Below are 23,939 nucleotides of genomic sequence, written 5' to 3'. Positions count from 1 at the left end.
TAAATAAACGTATTCTTGCTTTTCGTGCTTTTGATTTTCCACATTCTAGGCAACAAATTTCAAATGCCATTTATCAAACTGCATGTTCATATAATATTAATGATAAAATTATGTCTATTACTTTTGATAATGCATCTAATAATAATTCTGCTGTTACATTATTAAAGGACTCATTGAATCCCATGTTAAATGGAAATTTATTGCATATTAGATGTGCATGTCATATCTTAAATCTTTCTGTTCAAGCTGGCATGGGCATGATTCAAGATGTCATTTCAAAAATTAGAAATGCAGTTTCTTTTATTCATGCTTCAAGATCAAGATTTCAAGAATTTAAGGAACTATGTATAAATCATGGTAAACATTTTAAAAAATTTAAACTTGATGTAATTACTCGTTGGAACTCAATATATAGCATGATACATGATGCATACCCATATAAAAACTTATTAAGTGCATATATTAATGATCGTGGATTAGGCTTTACATTGACTGAAATTGATTGGAATAAAGAAAAAATTTTGGAAGATTTTTTGCTTAGTTTTTATAATGCTACTAATGTTCTTTCTGGTATTTATTATCCAACTTCATGTTCATTTTTACAACAAGCATATATGATTAGTCAAAAATTTGCAGAATATAGATATGATGATGTTTTAATGCCTATTATTGAACAAATGGAATCTAAATGGAATGAGTATTGGGACAAGATATGTCCTATGCATAACTTAGCTGCTGTATTTGATCCAAGAGTTAAATTGAATGGCGTACTAATTTTACTTGATGCATATTGTAAAAATATGATTCAAGATCCTGAACCTGCTAAAATTGAGATAAAACAACTTCTTTATGATATTTATGCTATATATGATGAAAAAATTCGTGGATCTAGATTTTCCGTACAAAGCTCTATTTCTTCTTCTAGTAGTTCTTGTTCGTCATCTATTTTTTCATTCATTGCACAGAGAAAACACACACATGCTTCAAGTTCATCTTCATCTTCTTCATCTTTAAGTAGTGAACTAGAATTTTATTTACGAAATGATCTTCAGTCTGCATATGATGAAAATCAAATAGAGAGTCTAGATGTATTATCTTGGTGGAAGAGTGTTAAAAATCAATATCCTGTTATGTTTGCAATTGCACGCGATATTTTAGCTGTGCCGATGTCCACAGTAGCATCGAAATCCGCTTTTAGTGCAGGTCGGCATGTTCTTGACGAAAAGAGAAGTAGGATGACTGGCGAAACGGTTGAGATGCTTCTCTGCTTCAAAGATTGGTTGGATGCTGAGGCGAGACTTCAAGATAAAGGTGGACATGATACATCCTCTGATGATGATGATACAAACACTACTGAATAGTGAATACTGATGATTAGTAAGATTTCGATCATTTATTTTTATTTCTTATTTTTTTATAATTGTACATTTTTATTTTTTTAATTGTTAAAGTGAGTCATCTGACTCATCTCTATTATTTTTCCTTTCTTATTGTATTCTGGAGGTCAGACCAAGGTCCAAACCTCCCTTCATGTACCATTTTGATTTAAATTAATAAACTGATAGGGGTCTATGCCAAACCCCCCACCATTAAGGTGGCTTTATATTAATAAATCCTTAGTTCCCAATATTTATTAATTTATTAAAAAAAATTTATTCTCATTTATTTTAAGGGGGACGAGCCGTGCCTGGACTGGCCCAGGCCCGGTTCAGGCCCTTATGGGCCGTTCCGGGCTAGTTCGCGGGCCGTGCCGTGCTTGGCCCACGAATCGTGCCAGCTCAGGCCCTTATGGGCCGTGCCAGGCTAGCTCGCGGGCCGTGCCGTGCTTGGCCCACGAATCGTGCCAGCCCAGGCCCTTATGGGCCGGGCCGGGCCGGGCCTTCACCTTTATATAATCCAACTTTCACCCTTGTGATACTTCTTCTTCCCTTTATTCTCTCTTTTGGAAAGATGAAATTTTCATTCTGTTAATCAATTTGAGCCCCAGACCATTCCCTTAAAAGACAAAAAGGAAAAAAACTTAATTTCGCGTCAACGATAAGCAACAGTAGAAGTTTGAAGATAAGCCAACAGGCTAGCAGGCTCCTTCACATGTTCACATTATCATCCTAAGCCATCAAAAGACCACTTTACTGTATACCAACATATCTTTGATGCTATGTCATACAATTCATGCATTGATAATTATGTGTTGTATAAAATGCTTGAAGATACGTGCATGGCATAAGCCTTAATAACTTTTTCGACCGATTAGTTCGATCGCAGTTATCCATCATTATCCCTCACTCAGCCATCTGCATACCAGAATCTAAGCAACATTTATTAGTTGATAAGATTAAGACTCACCCATATATTCTTCTTTCGCTTGATTGAAAAATCACTCATAAAATTAGTCATGTGCATTACATGGACAAAATTACTTTTAGCAGGTCAGTTAGACATTGTAGCATTTGGTTGTTGCTCCATTCATAAAAGTCATTCAACAAAGTAGTATTTTTCTGTTGCTCCATCCATTAGCCCCAGATAAGTAATTTTCTTATGTGCGAAACGAGATAAGGTATTTATTAAAATGGTAGGAGTCTCAGTTGGCCGTGACGTGGATAGACAAGCGCAATTCCATTCAACCAGAAACAAAAGAAGCCTGATCACCTACAGAGGCATCAAAAGAACCTGCAGGCCCAATAGCCTATTCCAAAAGATGTCAAAGATCGAATATTTGAACTCAGATTTTAGGCCCATGGGCAAACTACCACCCAGAGTTCTAAACCCTGATTAGACTTCGATCTGCCCTAGGCTTAAGTGGGCCAATAGCAGTAAGCTGAGAAATAGTTGCAAAATTAGATTTGGACTCTCCTCACGCATCTTGCTATTCAAACTCGTTATCAAACCCACGGTAAAGATCGGGTTGGCCAACGATCTAGATCATAGGTTCCAATAAATCAATCCACCATACAGAGTTTACATTTAAAATATATTAAAAAAATTAAAATTATAAAATATACATAATATACGATCACATTTCTACTTTAAATACTACTCTTTCAATCATCTACGGTAGCACAAATAGAAAAAATAATAAATCATTTAATTTAAAAAATTATATAATATAGAAATGTAATAATAATTCTGATATTTATAATAGTAAAATTTTCAAATTTCTAAAATAAGACGAAATACATTTTTTATTTTCTTTCGAAGAAAAATCAATTTTTATGAAAATAATTAATTATCAAAATGTTATGAATAATAATAATAATATCATATATATTCATACCTATTTAATGGAAAGGAAAGGAAAGTTAGGGTACTCTTCAAAATTTAGAAAACAATTGAAAGGAGCCGTAGAAAAAAATTAGATTGAAAAGGAATTCCATATAACTTAGATTTTTTTTTTTTCATACAGAAAAGAGAGAGAGAAAGTTGGAGCCCCTCCAAAATTAAAAAAAAATAAAAAAAAATGTAAAAGAAAATCAGATAAAAAAATCCACATAGGATTCTTATTAATTTTTTATATAACAAACTTTTGAACTTTTATTTATTTTTTGGAATTTTATTTAAGAAAACCAACCAATACGCTAATTCCCATTTAGATACGGACGTTAAAGTGGGACCAAGCGGGCACGTAATTCTCGCCAAATAAAAAGTTACATGTAGAACTCCGCAGCCCTGTTTTTTTTTTTTTTTTAGTTTTAGCAGGTGCCTCATAGTATACGAGTACGGACGCACCCAATAAAATTAGAAAACAAAACATCGCGGAGAGCCCTAGGCAGCTCTCCCTCCTACATTCAGAGAGTACCGCCTGAGTGACTAGCCACGTAAGAGGCCACCCAATTGGCGGCCCCATTAGCCTTCCTATAAACATGCTTAGCCAGGAAGGCCTCCTCGTCACTACCCATCGCCCAAATATTACGAAGTAGGGGATGGTCCCACCCCACCACCCGTGGACCCTCCTGAATCCACCCTATAATGGTAGCCGAGTCACCCTCCATAATAATGGAGCCAGCCTGCAGCACTCACCGCGCATATCTGAGGCCCTCCCATGCAGCCCTCAGCTCAGCACTGGGAACCGAGATCTCCAATAGGTGACAACCACCAGCCGCCACTACTCGCGAACTCAGGTTCTGAATAATGAATCCAGCACTCCCTCTATTTCCTCCGTCCAGTACCGATCCGCCGAAGTTAATCTTGAGGAAACTTGGGGATGGGGGCTCCCAGGTAAAAAAACACCGTGCGAGGCGCTACCTGAGCAAAATGGAAGTTTCAGGTATTCCGAGCTATCAAAGGCCCACCTAACGAGATATCCGCAGCTCCATTTGCACCGCATTTTTGTCTTAACTTTTAGGGGAAAAAAAAATAAGTGCACAAATTTGAAGGCGTCATCGCCACAGCACTGGGAAACACTGTATCTCATCGAGCACCCTCCACGTGCGTGGATAAAAAGAGTGCGATACCGGAGGGCCGTTAGAGGAGATGCGAGGAATCTCATCCATCGTCCATTCCAGGGTATCGCAATACATATACGGCGACACAAACTACCTCCGATGCTTCACTTTAAACCCGTCCCTTGGCTACTGAATATAGCAGCCACCTCCTTCCCATGATCATGTGATCATGACCAACTCATTGGAACTGCAAAACAACATTTCTACTAAATCAACAGCTACTGGCTCTCCTAACGTTAGCTAATAATTTGGAAACATCATACCTTACAAAATCGGCGCTGCAGAAATCTCCTTCCTGCCTTTCTCTTACTCCATAAAATATAGGATTTTTTTTGTATGGATACCCTTCTAAATATCGGATTTTGCGTGAATACCCTTCTAAAATTGATATTTGCATGTATACCCTCGTAAAATACTTGTTTTGCTATTCTATCCGTTTTTATTCTTATTTTTGCATATATACCCATGCCATCTAACGCCGTTAAAAAAATTAACGGTTTCAAATTAAAATGACTAAAATACCCTTAATGGATAGGCGTGCAAATAGAAATTTTTATAAGGGTATACAAGCAAATAGTAACTTTACAAGGATATTCATACAATTTTCTATATTTAGAAGGGTATTTACGCAAAAAAAATTCTAGTAGATGGAAAGAATTTAGATACATTAATTAATGTGATAGCTTTTATAATCCTGTATTTATTAAGAAATGTATTTGGTTCTATGGCCAAAGGCCTGTTTCTTTATCATGAATATAACAAAAATATACAATAAAATTTGCAAATTGGTTGTATCTAGATTTACCTCCAGCAATTGATCTGATGATGGGATTAATATCATAAGGGGAGTAGGGTTCAAGCGCGGAAGGATGGCAACAAGCATAGGTTCACAGAATCCAAAGGAACCTCGGTCCGTCAGGATTCTCTCTCGATCTATTACACTGTTGATACCTCAGTGTCTCGGTAGCTGGCTTTTTTTTTTTTTTTCCTTCTGTTTTTTGGTTTTTTGTTTCTTGTAACTTTTGAAGGGAGAAAGTGAGGGAACACTGAACGAAATATGGGTCGTGTCAGTTTTCTGCAATGGAATTGGATTTTGGAAGAAGGTCTGGGATTTTGATTAAAAAAAAAAGAAGGTCTGGGATTTTTTTTGTCCTCGTGAGAGGGGAGCTGGGAGACGCCAAGTTCCGTCCAATCAGTCATATAGATAAAAAATAGTGTGATATGAAATTTGGCTTGGCAAGTCATGAGTCATCTGTTCTGACTGAAGGTCAATTGCAAGTCTTTCAAGTCATGGGTCACCCAGCACCTCATAATTATGATATTTGTGCTTTGTAGTTCTTGATTAAGCCAGCTTTTAATCTTTATCGTTAACTTGGAATTGAACAATAATGGTGCCTGATTAAGGGAGCTCTGCAATTCTCCTGCTAGCTAGGGTTCTTTTTAATGGTACACGTCCTAAGGATAAAAGTCCCACCAGTGCAATCTTAAGTGCTCCTAGCTACGATAACTCCTAGAGAGGAAGAGAGAGAGAGAGTGAGGAAAAAAAACCAAAACAAAAACAAAACAGTGTCACCATAGTTGTAGTAAACAAGAGATGTATTCCTGTACCAAGATTTGCATTTCGGTTTAATAATTCCAGCCATTAAACACCAACCAAGATGAATAGGTAGGAGCAGAAATAATAGCATTAATGCTATCAACCTACTTGTACTAGAGAAAAAAAAAATCTATATCCAACATAATCTTCACTGCTCCAGCAAAACATGCGATCAAATCTGCAATTAGCAAAAAAATGAAAAAGAATAAGTATGAGAATTAACTCTATATCAACTAATAAATTATATTTAGTAATAATGCTAAAAGTGATCCAAATAACTTGAAAGCAAATAAGGTGCAAAAGTTAGGATAAGTATATCCAACATGTACCAATCAAGATTGTGGGTATGCATTATCTTCTCTAACTAAAGTTTCCATTCTCTTAGCTTGCTTGCAGGGTCGTCCTTCATTTTTTTTCCCTCTTGGTGCCACGAACACTGCATGTGTGCCTCCTGAAAATGACACTCTTCCTCTTGAACCATTTCTCTTAGGCCTGCAATATTTCAATAATAACCAAGTGATAAAACACAAACATCATTAAGTTAAAGTAGTGCTATATGTTACCTCCCAAGCTTCTTCGGTGCAGAAGAAGAGGACATTGAAGCTTGAGATTCCTCCACTACTGGATTTTTGCAGGTTTTTGCATGATGCCCAAGCTCACCGCAACGTTTATATTTATGCATCTTCTTCGATGTATTCTCATCTGTACTCCTAATTCTCTTCTTTTTAGGCCTTCCTGGAGGTCTTAGACTGAGCTTAGGAGGCAATACCTTGTATCCAATATCAACTTTTATCCATTGAGCCTTGTCAGGTAATGGTCCAATTTCTAATGCATAGGCAGTCTTATACTTGGCAATAGTGAAGTACTCCGAGACAAAATTTTCTAAATTTGCATCTCTCATACTATAAATAAAAGCTGCAGCATGCACACAAGGAATGCCCGATACCTCCCACAGATGACAAGAGCACCTTCGTTCATTTAGAATTACTTCATGTCTTCCATTAGTCTCAATTACTTCTGCTCTGTAATCACTAGTTCTATAAACATTATAATTACCTAGCTTAAGGCTGATGTCTCAATTACTTCATTAGCTCTACTACACTACCTGGGTTTCTTCTCAAAAGCTCCTCCTTGAAATCCTCCATTCTCTCAAAAAAATCTGCCCAATTACCATGAATCATGGACATGGCAAGCTCCTTTCCTCTCCAAACTCTGTGGTATGGAAGCTCAAGATGATGGAATTGCAACAATCTCCTTCTTAACTCAATAGGCGACAGGTCACCCTCTTTTCGTAGCCAACCAATAATCCTATCACATATCCAAAATTGTGTGGCCATCTTGTTGCCACATTTGTTTATAGATGAGCACGTATGAGGTTCCTTCAATTTTTTAACCTGCACATACAAATAGAATAATATATTAATACATGCAATATTTTTCATAAGCACTGTAATTAAAAGCTAACATATTTCAACCAAAATACCTGAAATGTATGACCATCACATAATAGTGAAGCATGAAGTCTCCAATTACAAGTTTCATCTTTGCAACTCACTGTCATTCTACCAGGCTCACTTTTAAGAACTCTTACGGCAAATTCATTCAATATAGCATACTGACTCAGTGCCACCTTGAACTGTTTTCGACTTGTATATTTTGTCCCTACGGCCATGTTAGGATCCTCAATGTCTATCTCATATGTCTCTCCCTCGTACTCTATGACATTTTCATCATTATCATCAGAATCGATATTATAAATACTGTGATAGCTACTCTCAGAACCATAAATTTCAGTATCTGTTTCCTGCTCTTCTTGAAATAAAGTTTCATCATTTACTTCAACAAAGTCATTATTTTCAATAGTAGTAGCTAAAGTATCAATGCCTACCGTAGCTAGATGCTCATTTTCGTTGTACCTTTGGTTTTCTCTTACTTCATCCTCTCGAATCTCTTCTATTGCAGTTGCAGTGCTTCTACATATTTCAATTTGATCTTGGCTGCCTAGTGTTGATTGAGAAAGTTGTATAATATTGGCCTCTTTTGTGACAAATATAAAGCACTCTTTTAAATCCTTGTACTCTTCAAACAAACTCATCAATTTTTGATCTGTGTCTAATAACATGTAAGACTTAGGCATTAAATGTCTAATCACAGACCAAATCTTTATAGTCTCTTCAAGCTTCAAATTGAAGGTATGCACTATATCATCATATAGGTCCTTGTAGCAATAACAGTCAACATCAACTAACCAGCTCTTTTGTCTTCCAAAGTGGTACTTAAGTCTTGCAGAATCCTTAACCTTCTTAAAATGTCTTCCAAATTTTACCTTCAATTTGAATAGTTGTTGCTCCATTTAAGATCCTGTACATTGAATACATAAATATGCACGATATAAATTGTAAGAGAGTGTGTTTATCAACCAAACCTATCCTAACAAAATAATAAAAAAGAAAGAATAATATACAGTCATACTATGTTTCATTAATCAATCAAAAATGGGTGATATTTCGCCTTTCTTATCCTCAAATAAAGTATATGGTATGGGGTTAGAAACCAAAAAATAGAGTTTTAATAAAGATTCACAGCGAAAAATAGGAATGAAATATAATTAGCTACAACAACCATTATTGTTCTTCTAACACTTGTAATGATATTTTTTTGTTCAGATTAATAGAAAAAATAGTATAAACAAATGAAAGAGAAGAAAAGGTAAGATCATATTGAAATATCTTTTTTATGATCAACAGTTGGAGAGTTTTTGAAGATTTGAAAGATGGATCGCGTCTCCGAAGAGGATAGATTTCGAACCAGAAGATGTGTTTATCATCTGTTGGGTTACAGACCAGGGAGGAAGGAGGAAGGAGGAAGGAGATCGCGCCGTCGGGAACGCCCGCGGCGATCTCGCGAGCGCGAACTCCCGATCGCGTCGCGAGCGCGAACTCCCGATCGCGTCGCCCGCCATCCCGCGGAGGGGGGGGAAGACGGGCGCGGGGGGGAGGGGGTGATGTGGAAGCCGGGCGCGGGGAGTGGGGAAGACGGGCGCGGGGGGGGAGGGGGTGATGTGGAAGCCGGGCGCGGGGAGTGGGGAAGACGGGCGCGGGGAGGGGGTTGGTGGTGGGGGAAGCCGGGCGCGGGGGGTGGGGAAGACGGGCGTGGGGGGGGGGGTGGAGCCGGGCGCGGGTGGAGGAGGGGGAGCCGCGCGCGGGCTCCCCCCCCCCCCCCCCCCCCCCCCCCCCCCCCCCCCCCGCCCCCCGGCGGCGCCCGACTTCCCCACCCTCCGCGGGCTTCCTTCCCACGCCCCCGCGGCACCCCCCCCCCCCCGGCGGCGCCCGACTTCCCCACCCTCCGCGGGCTTCCTTCCCACGCCCCCGCGGCACCCCCCTCCCCCCCCCCCCCCCCCCCCCCCCCGGCGGTGCGTCTTCCCCGACCCCCGCGAGCTCCCCCCCCCCCGGCGGTGCGTCTTCCCCAACCCCCGCGAACTCCCCCCCCCCCCCCCCCCCCCCCCGGCAGCGCGTCTTCCCCAACCCCCGCGAGCTCCCCCCCCCCCCGGCGGTGCGTCTTCCCCAACCCCCGCGAACTCCCCCCCACCCACCGGCAGCGCGTCTTCCCCAACCCCTGCGAACTCCCCCCCCCCCCCCCCCGCGGCGCCCGACTTCCCCACCCTCCGCGGGCTTCCTTCCCACGCCCCCGCGGCAACCCCCCCCCCCCCCCCCCCCCCACCCCGGCTTATCAAAAATCCTGATCGCGGGCGTTCGCGATGGCGAGTCGCGATGCCGCTCGCTCGCGATCTCCTTCCTCTTCCTCCCTGTTCTGTAATCCAACCGACGATAAATAAAAATTCTTCTGACCGTTAGTGGTCAACGCGAGCTATCTTTAAAATCTTTCGGCTCTCTTGATCATTAAAAAAAATATTTCAATATCATCTTATCCTCTCTTCCGTTGATTTATACTATTTTTTTTATTAATTTGAACCAAAAAAATTATTATAAATATTAGAAGAACAATAATAATTATTGTAGCCGATTTTATTTCATTCCTATCTTTCGCTGTCAACCTATATTGAAGCTCTGTTTTTTGGTTCTAGCCGCATACCATATATTTTATTTGAGCATAAATCCTATTAGATATTTTCGTTATATTTATGATAAATAAACATCCCTCTCGTCACAGAATCAAATGCATTTCCTAATAAATACAGGATTATAAAAGCTATCACATTAATTAATGTATCTAAATTCTTTTCATCTAATAAGTTTTTTTTTGCATATATACCCTTCTAAATATAGAAAATTGTATGAATATCCTTGTAAAGTTACTATTTACTTGTATACCTTTATAAAAATTTCTATTTGCACGCCTACCCATTAAGGGTATTTTAGTCATTTTAATTTGAAACCGTTAATTTTTTAACGGCATTAGATGGCATGGGTACATATGCAAAATAAGAATAAAAAAGGGTAGAATAGCAAAACAAATATTTTATGAGGGTATACATGCAAATATCAATTTGGAAGGGTATTTACGCAAAATTCGATATTTAGAAGGGTATCTATGCAAAAAATCCAAAAAAAATAAGTGCACAAATTTGAATGCATCATCTGGCGCCCGGTCGCTTCCTCATCCTATCTCATATGGTTGCGCCAGTTTAAGTATAGGTGTTACTTTTTAATCTGCTTAATCTAATAATTTTTTTATCTAGAGTTGACTAAGTATATCTTTCAATTTGAAAAAGTTGATGGAAAGATAGACGACAAAGTTGATATAGAATGTTGGTTTCCACATGTAAAAGTTGAGGAACAACTTTAGACGCGAACCCAGTTACAAGTTTGGTGGAGCGCCCCCCGGCCCCGCGATAACGACTTTGAGGCCCGGACACAACTTTGAACCCGGACCCGATTGCAACTTGGTGAGCGCGACCCCACGCCCCGGAACCCGATTAGAACAATTCGGTGAGTATCGTAAACAAAGGGCCAAAACCATGGCATTCTAAGACTGGACGACCGGGCTGCAACCACTATGACCAAACCATCGTATGTCTATGTTTTCCCGTCTGGATCAAACCTTGTCGCATGCTAGTTTCGTTGCGTCTTCGATGTAAACAAAGGGACCGCTGTAAAACTATGCCACACAAAAACTCGACGACCGGGCTGCAATCGCTATGACCAACCATGCACCGTGTGTTTATATCTTCCGACTGAGCGGCATTGCCATCTTTCTTCTCCTGTCCAGGAACAACGACTTTGACGAAGCCACGTACGCCCCTCTTCTTCTGCCTAGATACAACTTAGTCGAAGCCACCCCCTTCTTGTCCTGAATAGTCCAAACCATGGACGACTCGGAGCACTACGATCCGGATGGTGGATACGCACGGCCGTCACCTTCACTCCCCTGAGCCTCCCCTTGATAATATATAAATAATAAAATATCACATTGATATCATTATAAATGTTTGGTAGGATGAGAGAGGCGCTTAAGACTATCGATTCCCTCTTTGGCCCCCCCCCCCCAGCGTTGGAACATCTATATGCTCCACGGTACTCGGGTAATTAAACGAAGGGAGACAACCATAGGCGACCGGGATGCACCATTGGCATTGGCATCTTTCTGTCCCCCTCCGTCTTCTTCTTTGAAGAAGCGACCCCCTTCTTCTTCGACGAAGCGACCCCCTTCTTCTTCTGGCGTGTATCTATATATTCCATTAAATGGCTACCCCAACTCATCCTGAAAAGTCCCCCCCATGGACGACTCAGAGCCCTACGATCCGGATGGTGATACGCACCGCTACCTTTACCTCCCTGAGCCTCCCCTTGATCCACAAATAACGTCTTGGCCATCATTCCGCTGGGAAGCCGAACCATTTTCACCATCTCTACCACAAGTCCCCAACAACGATTTTGGCCTTACTTCATATCAAGAAGCTGCTCCAGTGCAAGAGAACGAGCCGTCCCGGACAGTCGACAATACCAAGTCGCTGATCAGAGAAACTGACTTGCTTCCGGAGACAGATTTTGGTAAGATACAAAAGAAAGGGTAGTTTTATTTATCATGAGAATCGGGTAAGCCTCACGAGGATATATAGTTTTGAAACTAGGTTAGTTTTATCATAGTATCGCGATTTCCATAAGGAGTCCATATGTGATCTGTTTACTCTGGTTATCCCTTCTTGTTTGTTTTTTCCTAATTCTGTCTTGATGATTATAGGCGGATCATCACAACTTAGTTCAGCTTATGCTACTGGAACTGAAGGGAGGGGTGCAGGTCTCACCGGACCCCAGAAGAAGAAGACTGGAATCGCAGCACAGGTAGTTAATTATCAGACGCAATCTATGCACTTGGCATTCACTTGGCTAGGTCAATATGGACGCTTGAAAACATCCTCGAAGATGTGGAGCGCACGTGGCTCTAGCTATCTTAGAGTGAGTAATCTGAGTTGGGGCAACCTTCTTCCTAACTTTTACCGTCCGTTGTTGTATGTCTCTCTTTGCAGCGGGAGCGGACGAAGAATATGACTAAGGAAGAGCTAGAACAGTTTTTCGACCTTCCCAGAGAACGAGCCGCACAGGAACTCAACTTGTCTGTAACAACGCTCAAAAAGAAATGCCGGGAACATGGCATAGCATGTTGGCCTTATCAACGACCCGGTTCTCTCTCTTTCTCTCGCTCTCTCTCTCTCTCGCTCTCTCTCTCTCTCTCTCTCTCTCTCTCATATTGTCTAGAAGAAAAATCGGACTCATACCCATTTATTGACCACGTGACAGGACAACCAAAGTGACGACGTGGACTGCACGTGTATCAAATATTTATTAAGCGTTCCATGGAAATAAGTCAAAGGGTATTACATATCTAAATCTTCTTCCTGGTGAAGGCAAGGAATAATTTTTGTTTGGCTGCAATTCTTGAACTACCGGTGATGGGTAGAATTCCTACGCTTGTACTATTATTGTCAGGATTCAGTGGTATTTTATTTAAGATGTTCTTTTGGGGTCATGAAATCGGCCGGAGGGGTGCTCATTTAATTTTCTGGGAGATAATTTGTACACTATTTTTTGCTTTGTTTTGCTTGTCCTTTCTTTACGCTCGCCCAAAAAAAAATTCACGGTTTGACCTCCCCTACCGGATTGGAGGAAAAAAGCGTTAGGAAAAGGGAAAATAAAATATAAGATAAAAAGTAAAGAGAGGATTAAGTCAAGAGAAAAGGGATCGGTCACAAATGATCAATAATAAAATATAGTTATGCGATTAATTTATTTTTTTCTTTCTTCCCTACATTAATAAGATTTTGATGGATGGTAAAAATGGTAAGTTCAAGTTCGAGAGGAAAAAACAACTGCCTTATGTTATACCTATTTTTCAAGATAATATTATGGCTTCTAACATTTTGAATTACACCCATAGAATGGCATATTGTTTAAGAACCAGATTGCCTATTTTTCAATATAATATGATGGCTTCTAACATTTTGGATTACACCCATAGAATGATATATAGTTTAAGAATTAGATTGCCTCTGGCCAACCTCCCATTCCTTCAAATCCATATGAATTGGCATTCAAGCATGTTCTGGCATCTTCTCCAAAACATCAATTGCATGCTCATAAGTTGTTCTCGATGATAGAAGAAGATACAAAAATGTTGAACATAATATTACCACACTCAGGGAGCAATCCTTCCAGGTCACATCAGCGAATAGCTTCTTGACGTTCTACCATTCTGTGCTTCGCATACTTCTTGAGATAATGTTGTAGCTTATAGTGTTCGGATTACGAGTGCGGTCGAGGTACTCATCGCAGGGTGTATTTATTGAGATTGAAAGAGAAAAATATTGACATGACTCTATCACAAATAAAAAAACACATGACCAGGCCCAATTTTATTTGGTCATGTCTAGATCATAAAATTCTTTAATTAGAACAAGATATATAGATAAAATTTTCTAATCCAAATTTTAAATAAATCAAGTATAGTTTAGAGCATTGTCCCAACTTAGATCTTAAAGGAAGTATCCTATTTGAAAACTATGATCAGAGATTAAAGCATTATCCTAATTGGTTGCCCAATCTCGAATTAGGTTGAGTATAGGTCATAATTTTTTTTTGCACTAATTAAAATTTTATGATGGTGAAATATTTTGGGCAGCGAATTAGTGCGCGATGGGAATAGAAAAAGCGGGCCGTGAGGGAGACGGGGTGGTCATTGTCAGGTCCGTTCCCTTACGTATCAAACTCCGACTGTATCCACGTAAAGATTAGAAAGACTTTACCCCACGTGACCCACGATCTCATAGCACGAAATTACATACAGTCAATTTCGGCGTGAACCATTTGCAGCGCGGGCTCAAGTAACCGGAAAAAAGATTCCAACTTCTAGGGTTCAACCAGCCTCCGAATCTCCACTGGCTTTCCACTCTAGTCCGTATCCGTCACCCTCGAATCCATGGGTTCCGTGACTTCCGTCTCCGGCAAAGCGGAGTCCGCGCGCCCACTCCGTGTCTTCTTTATTTCCTCCTTCGCGACGGGCCACATGATCCCCTTGGTCGACATCGCCCGACCTTTCGCCGCCCGCAGCGTCGACTCCACCGTCCTCCTCACCCCGGCCAACGCCGCCCTCGTCCAGCCCACCATCGACCGTGCCGCCGCCGCGGGCCTCCCCCTCTGCCCCCTCCTCTACACCTTCCCATCCGCCTCCGCCGCCCTCCCCTCCGGCGTCGAGAACATCAGCGCCCTCCCCCCCCCCCCCCCCCCTCCGAATGCCATAAAATCGACGCCGCTTCTCTTCTCACCCGCCCCGACCACGACCGCCTCCACCGCCCCGATGCCGTCGTCGTCGACACCCACTTCCCCTGGACCACCGCCATCGAGCGCGACCTCGGCGTGCCCCGCCTCTTAATTTTCCCCGCCCTCGGCCTCTTCCCCGTCTGCGTCATGGGTGCCCTCTTCCGCCACCTCTCCCACCTCGCTCTCCAGCGATGACGACCCCTTTCTTGTCCCGGACCTTCCCCACCCCATCCTTATGGTCCGGCGCGAGCTCCCCGACTTCCTCCGCGGCGACAGCCTCATCACCGCCGCCATGGACGACCTCAGTGAGGGCGAGTCCGGAAGCCTCGGCGTCGTCATCAACAGTTTCGCCGAGATCGAGTCGGCCTACGCCGACCTCTACATCCTCGACCGCATGCGGTCCTGGTTCGTGGGGCCCGTCGCGCTCGCCTCAGCCGACGCCTGTGACCTCGCCGCCCGCGGGGGCAACGACAAGCCGCCGCCTTCAACCGCGAGCGCTGCCTCTACTGCTCGGCACCAGGAAACGAAACTCAGTGGTGTATGTTTGCTTCGGGAGCTGGAGCCACTTCTCCGGCGAGCAACTGAAGGAGATGGCATTGGGGTTGGAGTTGGCCGGGCACCCGTATGTTTGGGTGGTGAGGGAGGCCGCCGGCGTCGGGTGGATGCCGGAGGGGTTCGAGAGGCGGGTGGAGGGGAGAGGTCTGGTGATAAAGGGGTGGGCCCTCAGGTAGTAGTAGTTCGGCTGCCAGACGGTCCAAGCATTTTTCTACGTTCCATGTTGTTTTAGTAGGAGCATCTCCTAAACAGAAAGAGCCTAAGAAGATTATAAAACTCAATATAGGCCATTTGGCCACTGCAAGTTGGGCTCAATAGAATCCAAGAACAAAATTCATCATGGAAAGCCAAATCGCATGCCAAACTTCTGAAGGTCATAATTTAGTCATACGACAACCGTTCAAGACGATCTTTTTTCTAAAATTGATTAACTTTTCGAGAGCTATATTGTAGAGCTAATCTCTTAGAAGTTTAAAAATACTAAAATTCTATTATTTGATTCCTGAAATGAGCTGGTCAAATTGAATTTTTTTTTTAGAAAAGATTTTGACTAGATGTATCTTTCGATGCGAGAAGAATTCAATAGATGAAAAACAAAATTGATATAGAAATCGAAATCTACTTCTTATAGAATTTTAATTTTTTCGAGCTTATTTCTAGTAATCTTATCTATTTCAGCAAAATGAGTTTTATTAGAATTAGAAAAGAAAACTAACCTGAGTTATGTAAGGGAGAAATAAAGATATGACACCCAGTTGCTTCCTCATCCTATCTCATATGGTTGCACCAGTTTAAGTATAGGTGTTACCTCTTAATCTACTTAATCTAATAATTTTTTATCTGGAGATAAATATCGGCATCATTCATCATTTTTATATTAAAAATTAATCATAAAATTGGTAAAATGAATAAAATTGATAATATTGCTAAAAAATTTTAATATTATAGAAGAATATTTGCGGCCCATGATACCTGTACGGAGTACGCATATATTTTAATTTTAACATACCGAAAGTTGTTACAGGTCCCGAAGATAGGGCAGCATAAAGATACATTGCCTATTGACCTCCAAAGCGGACACCCATTTCTGATGCTCGCTTGACTGAAAAGAAGAACAAGAAAAGAAGTGTGGGCAAAAGATACGGGACCCTCTTATTATATTAATATTCGTATTAATATAAATTCTTATATTAATATTTTGATATAGAAGTTAAATAAAAGGTTTTTCTTATTTTTTAAAACTTCTTTGATAAAGAAATTTAATATCTTATATTAACATTTATATTTAATATTTACATTTTGTATGAATTGTTATAGATTCATACATAAGTTTTTACATTAAAGTTTATATATTAATATTTTTTGTTCATTAGAGGTTAATAGTAACATTATCAATAATTATTAAATATATTATATTTGTAATATTTTTTTATATTAAATTATATTTTGATTTTTATTATATTTCCATGCGTTGCGTGGATATTATTATTGTATAATATTAATAACGAAGAAAATAATATTTTTGTAATATATAAATAATAAATTATCATAATAATATCGTTATAAATGTTTGATCGGACGAGAGAAATATGAATGCATCATCATCCAATGCGACTGTTGTCTGGGTCCGCATCCTTGTGAATCCGACCCCAAAAGAAATTGGCACTCAAATATCTTGATGAGAAGCAGCCCGCAAACGGGAAAGCCTCTTAAGTCCCTCTTTGGGGCCAGCGCTGTTTTCGTTTCAACGTAGACCCAAACGTGCTTCGAGAAAGACCAGCGACGCCGTGCATTTAATAAGAACAAATTTTCTTAAAGTTGAAGGATAAAAAGAGGGCACTAAGGGTGGTGGACCAGGCAAATGCCCTCGCGGCAATAATTCAATAATACTCAGCCATATGCTAGGCTCACCACGTTATCTATCATAAACAAAGAGACAAAACCATGCCACTAAAACTTGACAATCATGACTGTTGCTGGAAATTGGACCCGGGGGCTGCCGCGAAGCCAGGGGAGGAGGAGCTCCGCTGCCGGAAGGGCGGACGGTGGTGCGCCGGCCGGCTGCGTCCTCCTGTGGAGTGAGTGAGCGAAGAAGGGAGTGCATCCTGTCCTGTCCTGTCCTGCAAAAAAGTCGGTGGCCGGGCTTTCCGGCGCCGGCCCTCCGATGCTTAAGTCAGAGGGGGCGAGTATATGGAGAGAGCAAGCAAGAGAGCGAAGAAGAGAGATATGTGGAGAAGATAAAGAGAATATTGTGCTCAATTGTGTCTGTGCTGTTTATTTTTTGTCCCGGTCCGAGTCCGGGTCCGGTCCCCCCCTTTCTTTCCCCCAGGTTCCCTTTTATAGAGGGATATTGTGTTACCTGGGAGGTGACAGGGGAATTTGTCCTCTTTTGTAATAATTGGGCACCATTTGGCCCATTAATGGCGTAGTGGAGAATAAGGCTGAATCAGACCGGAACCAGGAAGTTGTCACGGTCGATCGGACCTGTTGGAGTGGTTGAACCGTCGGCCGTGGTGGGCCTGGGATCCGTAGATGGTAAGTGCATTTATTACCGAGTGAACCGGCGGTCAGGGAGAGCCATACGCTTTGATGGTTCAGTGATCCGGAGATCGCCTTGAGCCGTGTTCATTAAATGACTGAGTGCGTCGGAGACTTGAGGGGGTCTCATGCATTAATGGCAGGTCGTGCCGAATACCTGCGGAGATCTTATGCCTTGATAACTTGGAGATAGCGGCAGGTTGTAGTGGAGTTGCCAGGTCCCTTAGAGGGTTAGGCGGGAGTTGAACATTTGGTCAAGGCAATCGGCTCGGCAGGGGTGCCGAGCCGAGCTGGTCGCCCAATGGGGCGCCCTGTGGCGGGGTCACTCCTAGTACTTCTGGTCGGCGCCCTTCGGGCTCACCTTCTAGCCGAGCGCCTCTATTTGGCGCTTTTTGTCTCTGGTCAGCGCTTTCTAGTCGAGCGCTTCTCTGGTCGGCGTCCTCCGGTCGGCTCTTTCTAGCCGAGCACCCCTACTTGGTTATTTTGGTTGGGCGCCTCTTCTTGGCGCTCTCTCCGGTCGGCGCCCTTCAGTCGAGCGCCTTCCTGGTCGGCACTCTTTGACCGAGCATCTTTCTGGTCGGCGCTCTTTGGCCGAGCGCCCTTCTGGTTGGTGCCCTTTGGTTGAGCGCCTCTTCTCGGCGCTCTCTCTGGTCGGCGCCCTTCAAAAGAGCGCCTTCTTGGTCGGCACTCTTTGACCGAGCATCTTTCTGGTCGGCGCTCTTTGGCCGAGCGCCTCCGCGGCGGTATGACTTGGGGTTTTTCCCCCAACACTACCCCCCGACTTCCGAGTTCCAGTTGGCTACCAGCTGGAGCACGGGAAGTAGCTTTAGTTGGGTCATTACGAATTCCGAAAATTTTAATTTATTGCGCATTTTGAATTATCGGACGCCCCGAGGTGCCTCTAATAGGCGGCGTCTCTTCTTTCCCGAAAAGCCTCATTATTGGGACACCTTTTGTGAAGCGTCCTCGCATCGTGGGCTCATAATGGGGCCGCACGATCCGATGGGGCGCTTCGGCGTTCGAAGCGCTAGCCCTAATTAAATGTGTCGTTCTGTCTTTTGGACCGACATGTGTGGTCATCTCAACGGGGTGCGGCTTTTCTTTTTGCCGATCGGGGCCGTTGGGGAGGTTTATATAAACTCTCCCCTGGCCCTCCGTCCCCTTCCTATTGCCTTCTGTTTCCAGCTTTTCTTCTTCCAGTCTTCCTCAGACCGAAGTTCCTTTTCTCCGGCATCTTCCTCAGGTCCCCCTTCTTTTTGGATTTCTTTTTCTCTTGCAATGGGTTCTCTTCCTAGTGAGGTCGAGTCCACCATGAGCATCCTGGAGGTCGAAATGACCGAAGAGTGGTTTTTCCCTCTTCACGAGTTCCATTTGGAGCCCGCCAGGCGAAGGGATCGGGTAACCGATCCTCCGGTAGGCCGGATCGGAGTGCATCTGGAGTCGCTCTGGGCCGGCCTTTGATTTCCTCTTCACGGCTTCGTGAATGAGTTGCTAACAGTTTGCCAGTTGGTTCCGGCGCAACTCACTCCGAATGCCTGGAGGACAGTGGTCGGTTTCCTGTCACTGTGCTTACTGCACGGGATTCCGACTTCTGTCAACGTTTTCCGGCGACTTTTTATCTTTAAGTCGAATCCGGGAGACGGAGAGTGGCTTTATATCGCCCTTCGGGCGGGTCGGCCACTCTTTCATGGTGCCCCCTCGTCCATTCATGACTGGAAGAAGAAATTCTTCTTCCTTAGTTCTGAACGGTCCTGGGGGTTTGACCCCAGGTGGGGGCCGGCCCAGCTTAAGTCTATCAACAGCCCCCCCAGCTTTCTCCACGTGAGCAGGGGATCATCGACACCATCCGCGGCCTCGAGGATGGCATTTTGCTGAACGGCCTCATATGTGAGGACGCTTTAGTGAACGTGGGCCTGAGCTCGGCGCGTCCCCATGGTAAGAGTAATTACAAGGTGTCTATTTATTTCCTTACTGTTCTAATGTTCTAATCCTGTTCGCCTTTGCAGATATCGCAAAGATGGTGACTAAAAGCGAAGTCCTCTACGCTAGCTTCCAGAAGAGGGCAGCCGAGCTCTCGGGCGAGCCCACCGAGCCGAGGAAGAAGCAGAAGGTCTCGGCGACCCCAGTGGCCGAGGCGGGCCCTTCTCGCCTCGCACATTCCGAGGCGGGCCCTTCCCGCTCCGCGCACCCCGATGCTGGTCAGAGGGAGGGCGCGGATTCCAGGGGCTCGGGCTCCCGGGGAGCTTCGGTGGTGCTCCCATGCCCGGTGCCTTTAGCGCAAGTTCCTGGTCGGCAGGATGCTTCAGTTGCCGACCAGGGGAGAAGTCCTGCGGGTCCCGCGCTTGCGCGCCCCGCTCCAGTCGTGCGGCAGTCAGATCGGCCGCTTGTCCGACCCCAGCCCCCTAGCTCCGAGCCGGGGAGCAGTCAGGGAGCCTCGGGGTCGGCTCCGCCTAGGCCAGCCGAAGCTGGCCTTCCGGGCCCATCAGGCTCGGGGGAGCGAGTGCCTCTTGCACTCACCTGGTCGGTATTCGAGGGCGATTCAGCCCTCGAAAACCCTCGAGTGGCGCGCGAAGTATTTCGGGTCGCGCTGCTCCCGGCCGACCGGGCCACGATACAGTCCATGAGCTACAATGCCTTCATGGACGCTACCCGCTGCAACGCCGTCCGGGTAAGTAAAAATTTTCATCTGTGTAATTTGTAAAAAGAGATTTTACTCGCAGCGCCTTATGTTTTTCTTTTCGTCTCTTTTACAGCACTTGCACGAGACGGAAATGCTGATGCACATAGTCCAAGACTACCGGGAGCGGGCCCAGAGGTGCCAGCATGGTTACGAGGAGCCCCAGGCGAGGTACCTGGCCGCCGAGGCGAGGTACCAGGCCTCCGAGGCCGAACGTCAGGTGCTCCAAGAAAGAATTGGAGCATCCAAGGAAAGAATTCGAGCTCTGACCGCCGAGCTCGATGAAGAGAAGGGCGCGCACACACTAACAAGGTCCGAAGTGCGCACCGCCGAGGCTCGTTTGGCCGCAGCCGAGCTGGCGTCGGCCTCCCGCGAGCAGGAGGTGGGGAATGCCCGCCTCCGACACTTAGAACTCGAGCGGGAAATAAAAACCCTTGAGCGGAAGGCCGCATACCACGAGGCTCGGGAGCTCGAGGCTCAGGAGCAAGCCCAGAACGCGGTGAGGCTCTTCCGCGAGTCGGAGGAGTTTCACGACCTTCTAGCAGAGGAGGGCGTGAATGGGCTGATCCAGGGCTTCCGGGATTTCCGCAACCAACTGCGGCGGCTCCTCCCGGATTTTGACGTAAACCTGCTTCAACCGGGAGCAGGGGTCGAGAGGCCGGAGGCGGAGGCAGAAACTCCGGGGGCCGACCAGGGAAGTCTGGCCGAGGCGACCGAAGCCGCCCCCGAAGCCGCCCCCGAGGCTACTCCCATTGCTGCCGAGGCTACTGAAGCCCCGACTGCTGAGCCTACCGCTCCCGATACTGCCGAAGCCGAAGTAGTCGAGCTCGAGCCTTGATGTAATTTTTGTTATTTTGTTTAGTCGGGATGGCCCCCCATACTTGTAAGAGCTAAACCCGAATCTTTGTACTTAGCCTACGGGCTTTTTGAAATGAATATATATATTTTTTTTTTTTGGAAACTCGTCTGTTGTAGTCCAAGTTTCTCCGCTCGATCCATTTTAGGTTCCGAGGATATGGGCTCTAGGGCCTCAGCCTTGCCCGCCACAGGGTTTGGTTTTAGGTTTGGCTAGCCGAGCTCCATTGCTCGGTCCTTCGACCAGTGGTATAGCGACGCTTATGCTTATACTAAGGGGATTTGGGTTTGGAGAATTTTTCCGAGCCTAGTCCAGAATTCGACCAAGCCCTGGGGCGGTCGCTAGGACTTAGATTTTTTAGCGTAGTGAACTTCGAATCCGAGCCTCGGGTTGCCGGGGCGAACCGGATTCTTTTCCAACGAATGGGTCGAATGCTCGTCAGCTCATGACGGAGATTCAACAGACTAGGTTTATACCAAGTTTGTTGGTATCGTGAGTGTTTTCACGCCGAGGCGACTAAAAACATTCTGCTCGGAGTCCACTCTTTGAGGACGTCGGCAGAGATCCAAAACAGATAGGATCATGCAGAAACATTAAATAAATGGGTACCTTGTACCGTGTGCGTCCTTGCGCCGGGGCGACTGAAGACGCTCCTCTGCTCGGGGTCCGTTCTTTGAGGACATCGGCAGAGATCCAAGAACAGATAAGATAATGTAAAAAATACTAAATAAATGGGTATCTTGTACCGTGTGCGTCCTTGCGCCGGGGCGACTGAAGACGCTCCTCTGCTCGGGGTCCGTTCTTTGAGGACGTCGGCAGAGATCCAAGAATAGATAAGATAATGTAAAAATACTAAATAAATGGGTACCTTGTACCGTGTGCGTCCTTGCGCCGAGGCGACTGAAGACGCTCCTCTGCTCAGGGTCCGTTCTTTGAGGACGTCGGCAGAGAAATCCGGCGATGGAGAACGAGCCGAGCTCGTTGGTTGAAGCCGGTGGAGAACGAGCCGAGCTCGTCTTGGTCAGTGAAGACCGCATCCCAACGTATCGAGGCATCCCGAAGAATCGGGGCATCCCGAAGAATCGGGGCATCTCGACGTCTCGAGGCATCCCGGCCGAGGTCGGGGTAGGAGAACGAGCCGAGCTCATCGGTGGAAGTCGATGGAGAACGAGCCGAGCTCGTCTGGTCAGTGAGGACCGCAACTCATATCTCGACGTCTCGAGCTTCCCTATAACCGGGGCATCCCGATGTCTCGGGGCATCCTGACCGTGGTCAGGGTAGGAGAACGAGCCGAGCTCGTTGGCCGATGGAGCACGAGCCGAGCTCGTCGGTGGAAGTCGATGGAGAACGAGCCGAGCTCGTCTGGTCAGTGAGGACCGCAACTCATATCTCGACGTCTCGAGCTTCCCTATAACCGGGGCATCCCGACGTCTCGGGGCATCCTGACCGTGGTCAGGGTAGGAGAACGAGCCGAGCTCGTTGGCCGATGGAGCACGAGCCGAGCTCATCGGTGGAAGTCGATGGAGAACGAGCCGAGCTCGTCTGGTCAGTGAGGACCGCAACTCATATCTCGACGTCTCGAGCTTCCCTATAACCGGGGCATCCCAACGTCTCGGGGCATCCTGACCGTGGTCAGGGTAGGAGAACGAGCCGAGCTCGTTGGCCGATGGAGCACGAGCCGAGCTCGTCGGTGGAAGTCGATGGAGAACGAGCCGAGCTCGTCTGGTCAGTGAGGACCGCAACTCATATCTCGACGTCTCGAGCATCCCTATAGCCGGGGCATCCCGACGTCTCGGGGCATCCTGACCGTGGTCAGGGTAGGAGAACGAGCCGAGCTCGTTGGCTGATGGAGAACGAGCCAAGCTCGCCGGCGGAAGTCGATGGAGAACGAGCCGAGCTCGTCTGGTCACTTAAGATCGCATCTCGACGTCTCGAGCCATCCCGACGGATCGGGGCATCCCGTTGTGGCAGGGCATCCCAATATATTGGGGCATCCTGACGTCTCAGGGCATCCCGACGGATCGGGGCATCCCGACGTCTCGGGGCATCCTGACCGTGGTCAGGGTAGGAGAACGAGCCGAGCTCGTTGGCCGATGGAGCACGAGCCGAGCTCGTCGGTGGAAGTCGATGGAGAACGAGCCGTGCTCGTCTGGTCACTTAAGACCGCATCTCGACGTCTCGAGCCATCCCGACGGATCGGGGCATCCCGTTGTGTCGGGGCATCCCGACCGTGGTCGGGATAGGAGAACGAGCCGAGCTCATTGGTCGATGGAGAACGCGTCACGAACTCACGAACATCTTCAGGGAGTCCTCGTAAGTCCCCCATCATCCCGAGACATCGGGGCATCCTAACCGTGGTCAGGGGAGGAGAATAAACCTGGTATCATGAGATAACCAGGAAAATCGGTGAGCTTGAAATGAGTATGCAGACCATAAGTTTATTATGAAATGAAATTCATAGAATGAAATTCAATAGTTGAATAATGAGGGACCCATTGGG

General features: G+C 45.4%; 1 protein-coding gene and 1 pseudogene across 1 annotated transcript; one reads left to right on the top strand and one right to left on the bottom strand.

Moving 5' to 3' along the window:
* Window positions 1–6,433: 6,433 nt before the first annotated feature.
* On the bottom strand, window positions 6,434–8,392 carry LOC148703319 (uncharacterized). Its single transcript, XM_089931123.1, has 3 exons — window positions 7,537–8,392; window positions 7,123–7,486; window positions 6,434–7,076 (listed from the first exon to the last, which is right to left on the bottom strand). Exons 1-3 carry the CDS (start codon window positions 8,390–8,392, stop codon window positions 6,599–6,601), a joined length of 1,698 nt encoding a protein of 565 aa, XP_089787249.1. The 3' UTR covers window positions 6,434–6,598.
* Window positions 8,393–14,453: 6,061 nt separating this feature from the next.
* LOC148703318 (putative UDP-glucosyl transferase 73B6 pseudogene) lies at window positions 14,454–15,544 on the top strand (annotated as a pseudogene).
* The last annotated feature ends 8,395 nt before the right edge of the window (window positions 15,545–23,939 follow it).

Source organism: Phoenix dactylifera, chromosome 5 (assembly GCF_051530095.1).
Source record: "Phoenix dactylifera cultivar Ajwa chromosome 5, Ajwa_hap1_PhDact_Kaust_v1.1, whole genome shotgun sequence".
Lineage (NCBI taxonomy): Eukaryota > Viridiplantae > Streptophyta > Magnoliopsida > Arecales > Arecaceae > Phoenix > Phoenix dactylifera.
The sequence above is the reverse complement of the archived record's forward strand: the minus strand, read 5'-3'. Positions and strand labels throughout refer to the sequence as shown.

Bases quoted from the DNA above. Each gene is read 5' to 3' on its own strand.
- LOC148703319 (XM_089931123.1), bottom strand. From the start codon at position 8,392: ATGGAGCAACAACTATTCAAATTGAAGGTAAAATTTGGAAGACATTTT. The intron at 7,487-7,536 runs GTCATACATTTC...TTTTAATTACAG, and splicing joins TGCTTCACTATTATGTGATG to TGCTTATGAAAAATATTGCA. The intron at 7,077-7,122 runs GTAATTGAGACA...TAATGTTTATAG, and splicing joins AGTGTAGTAGAGCTAATGAA to AACTAGTGATTACAGAGCAG.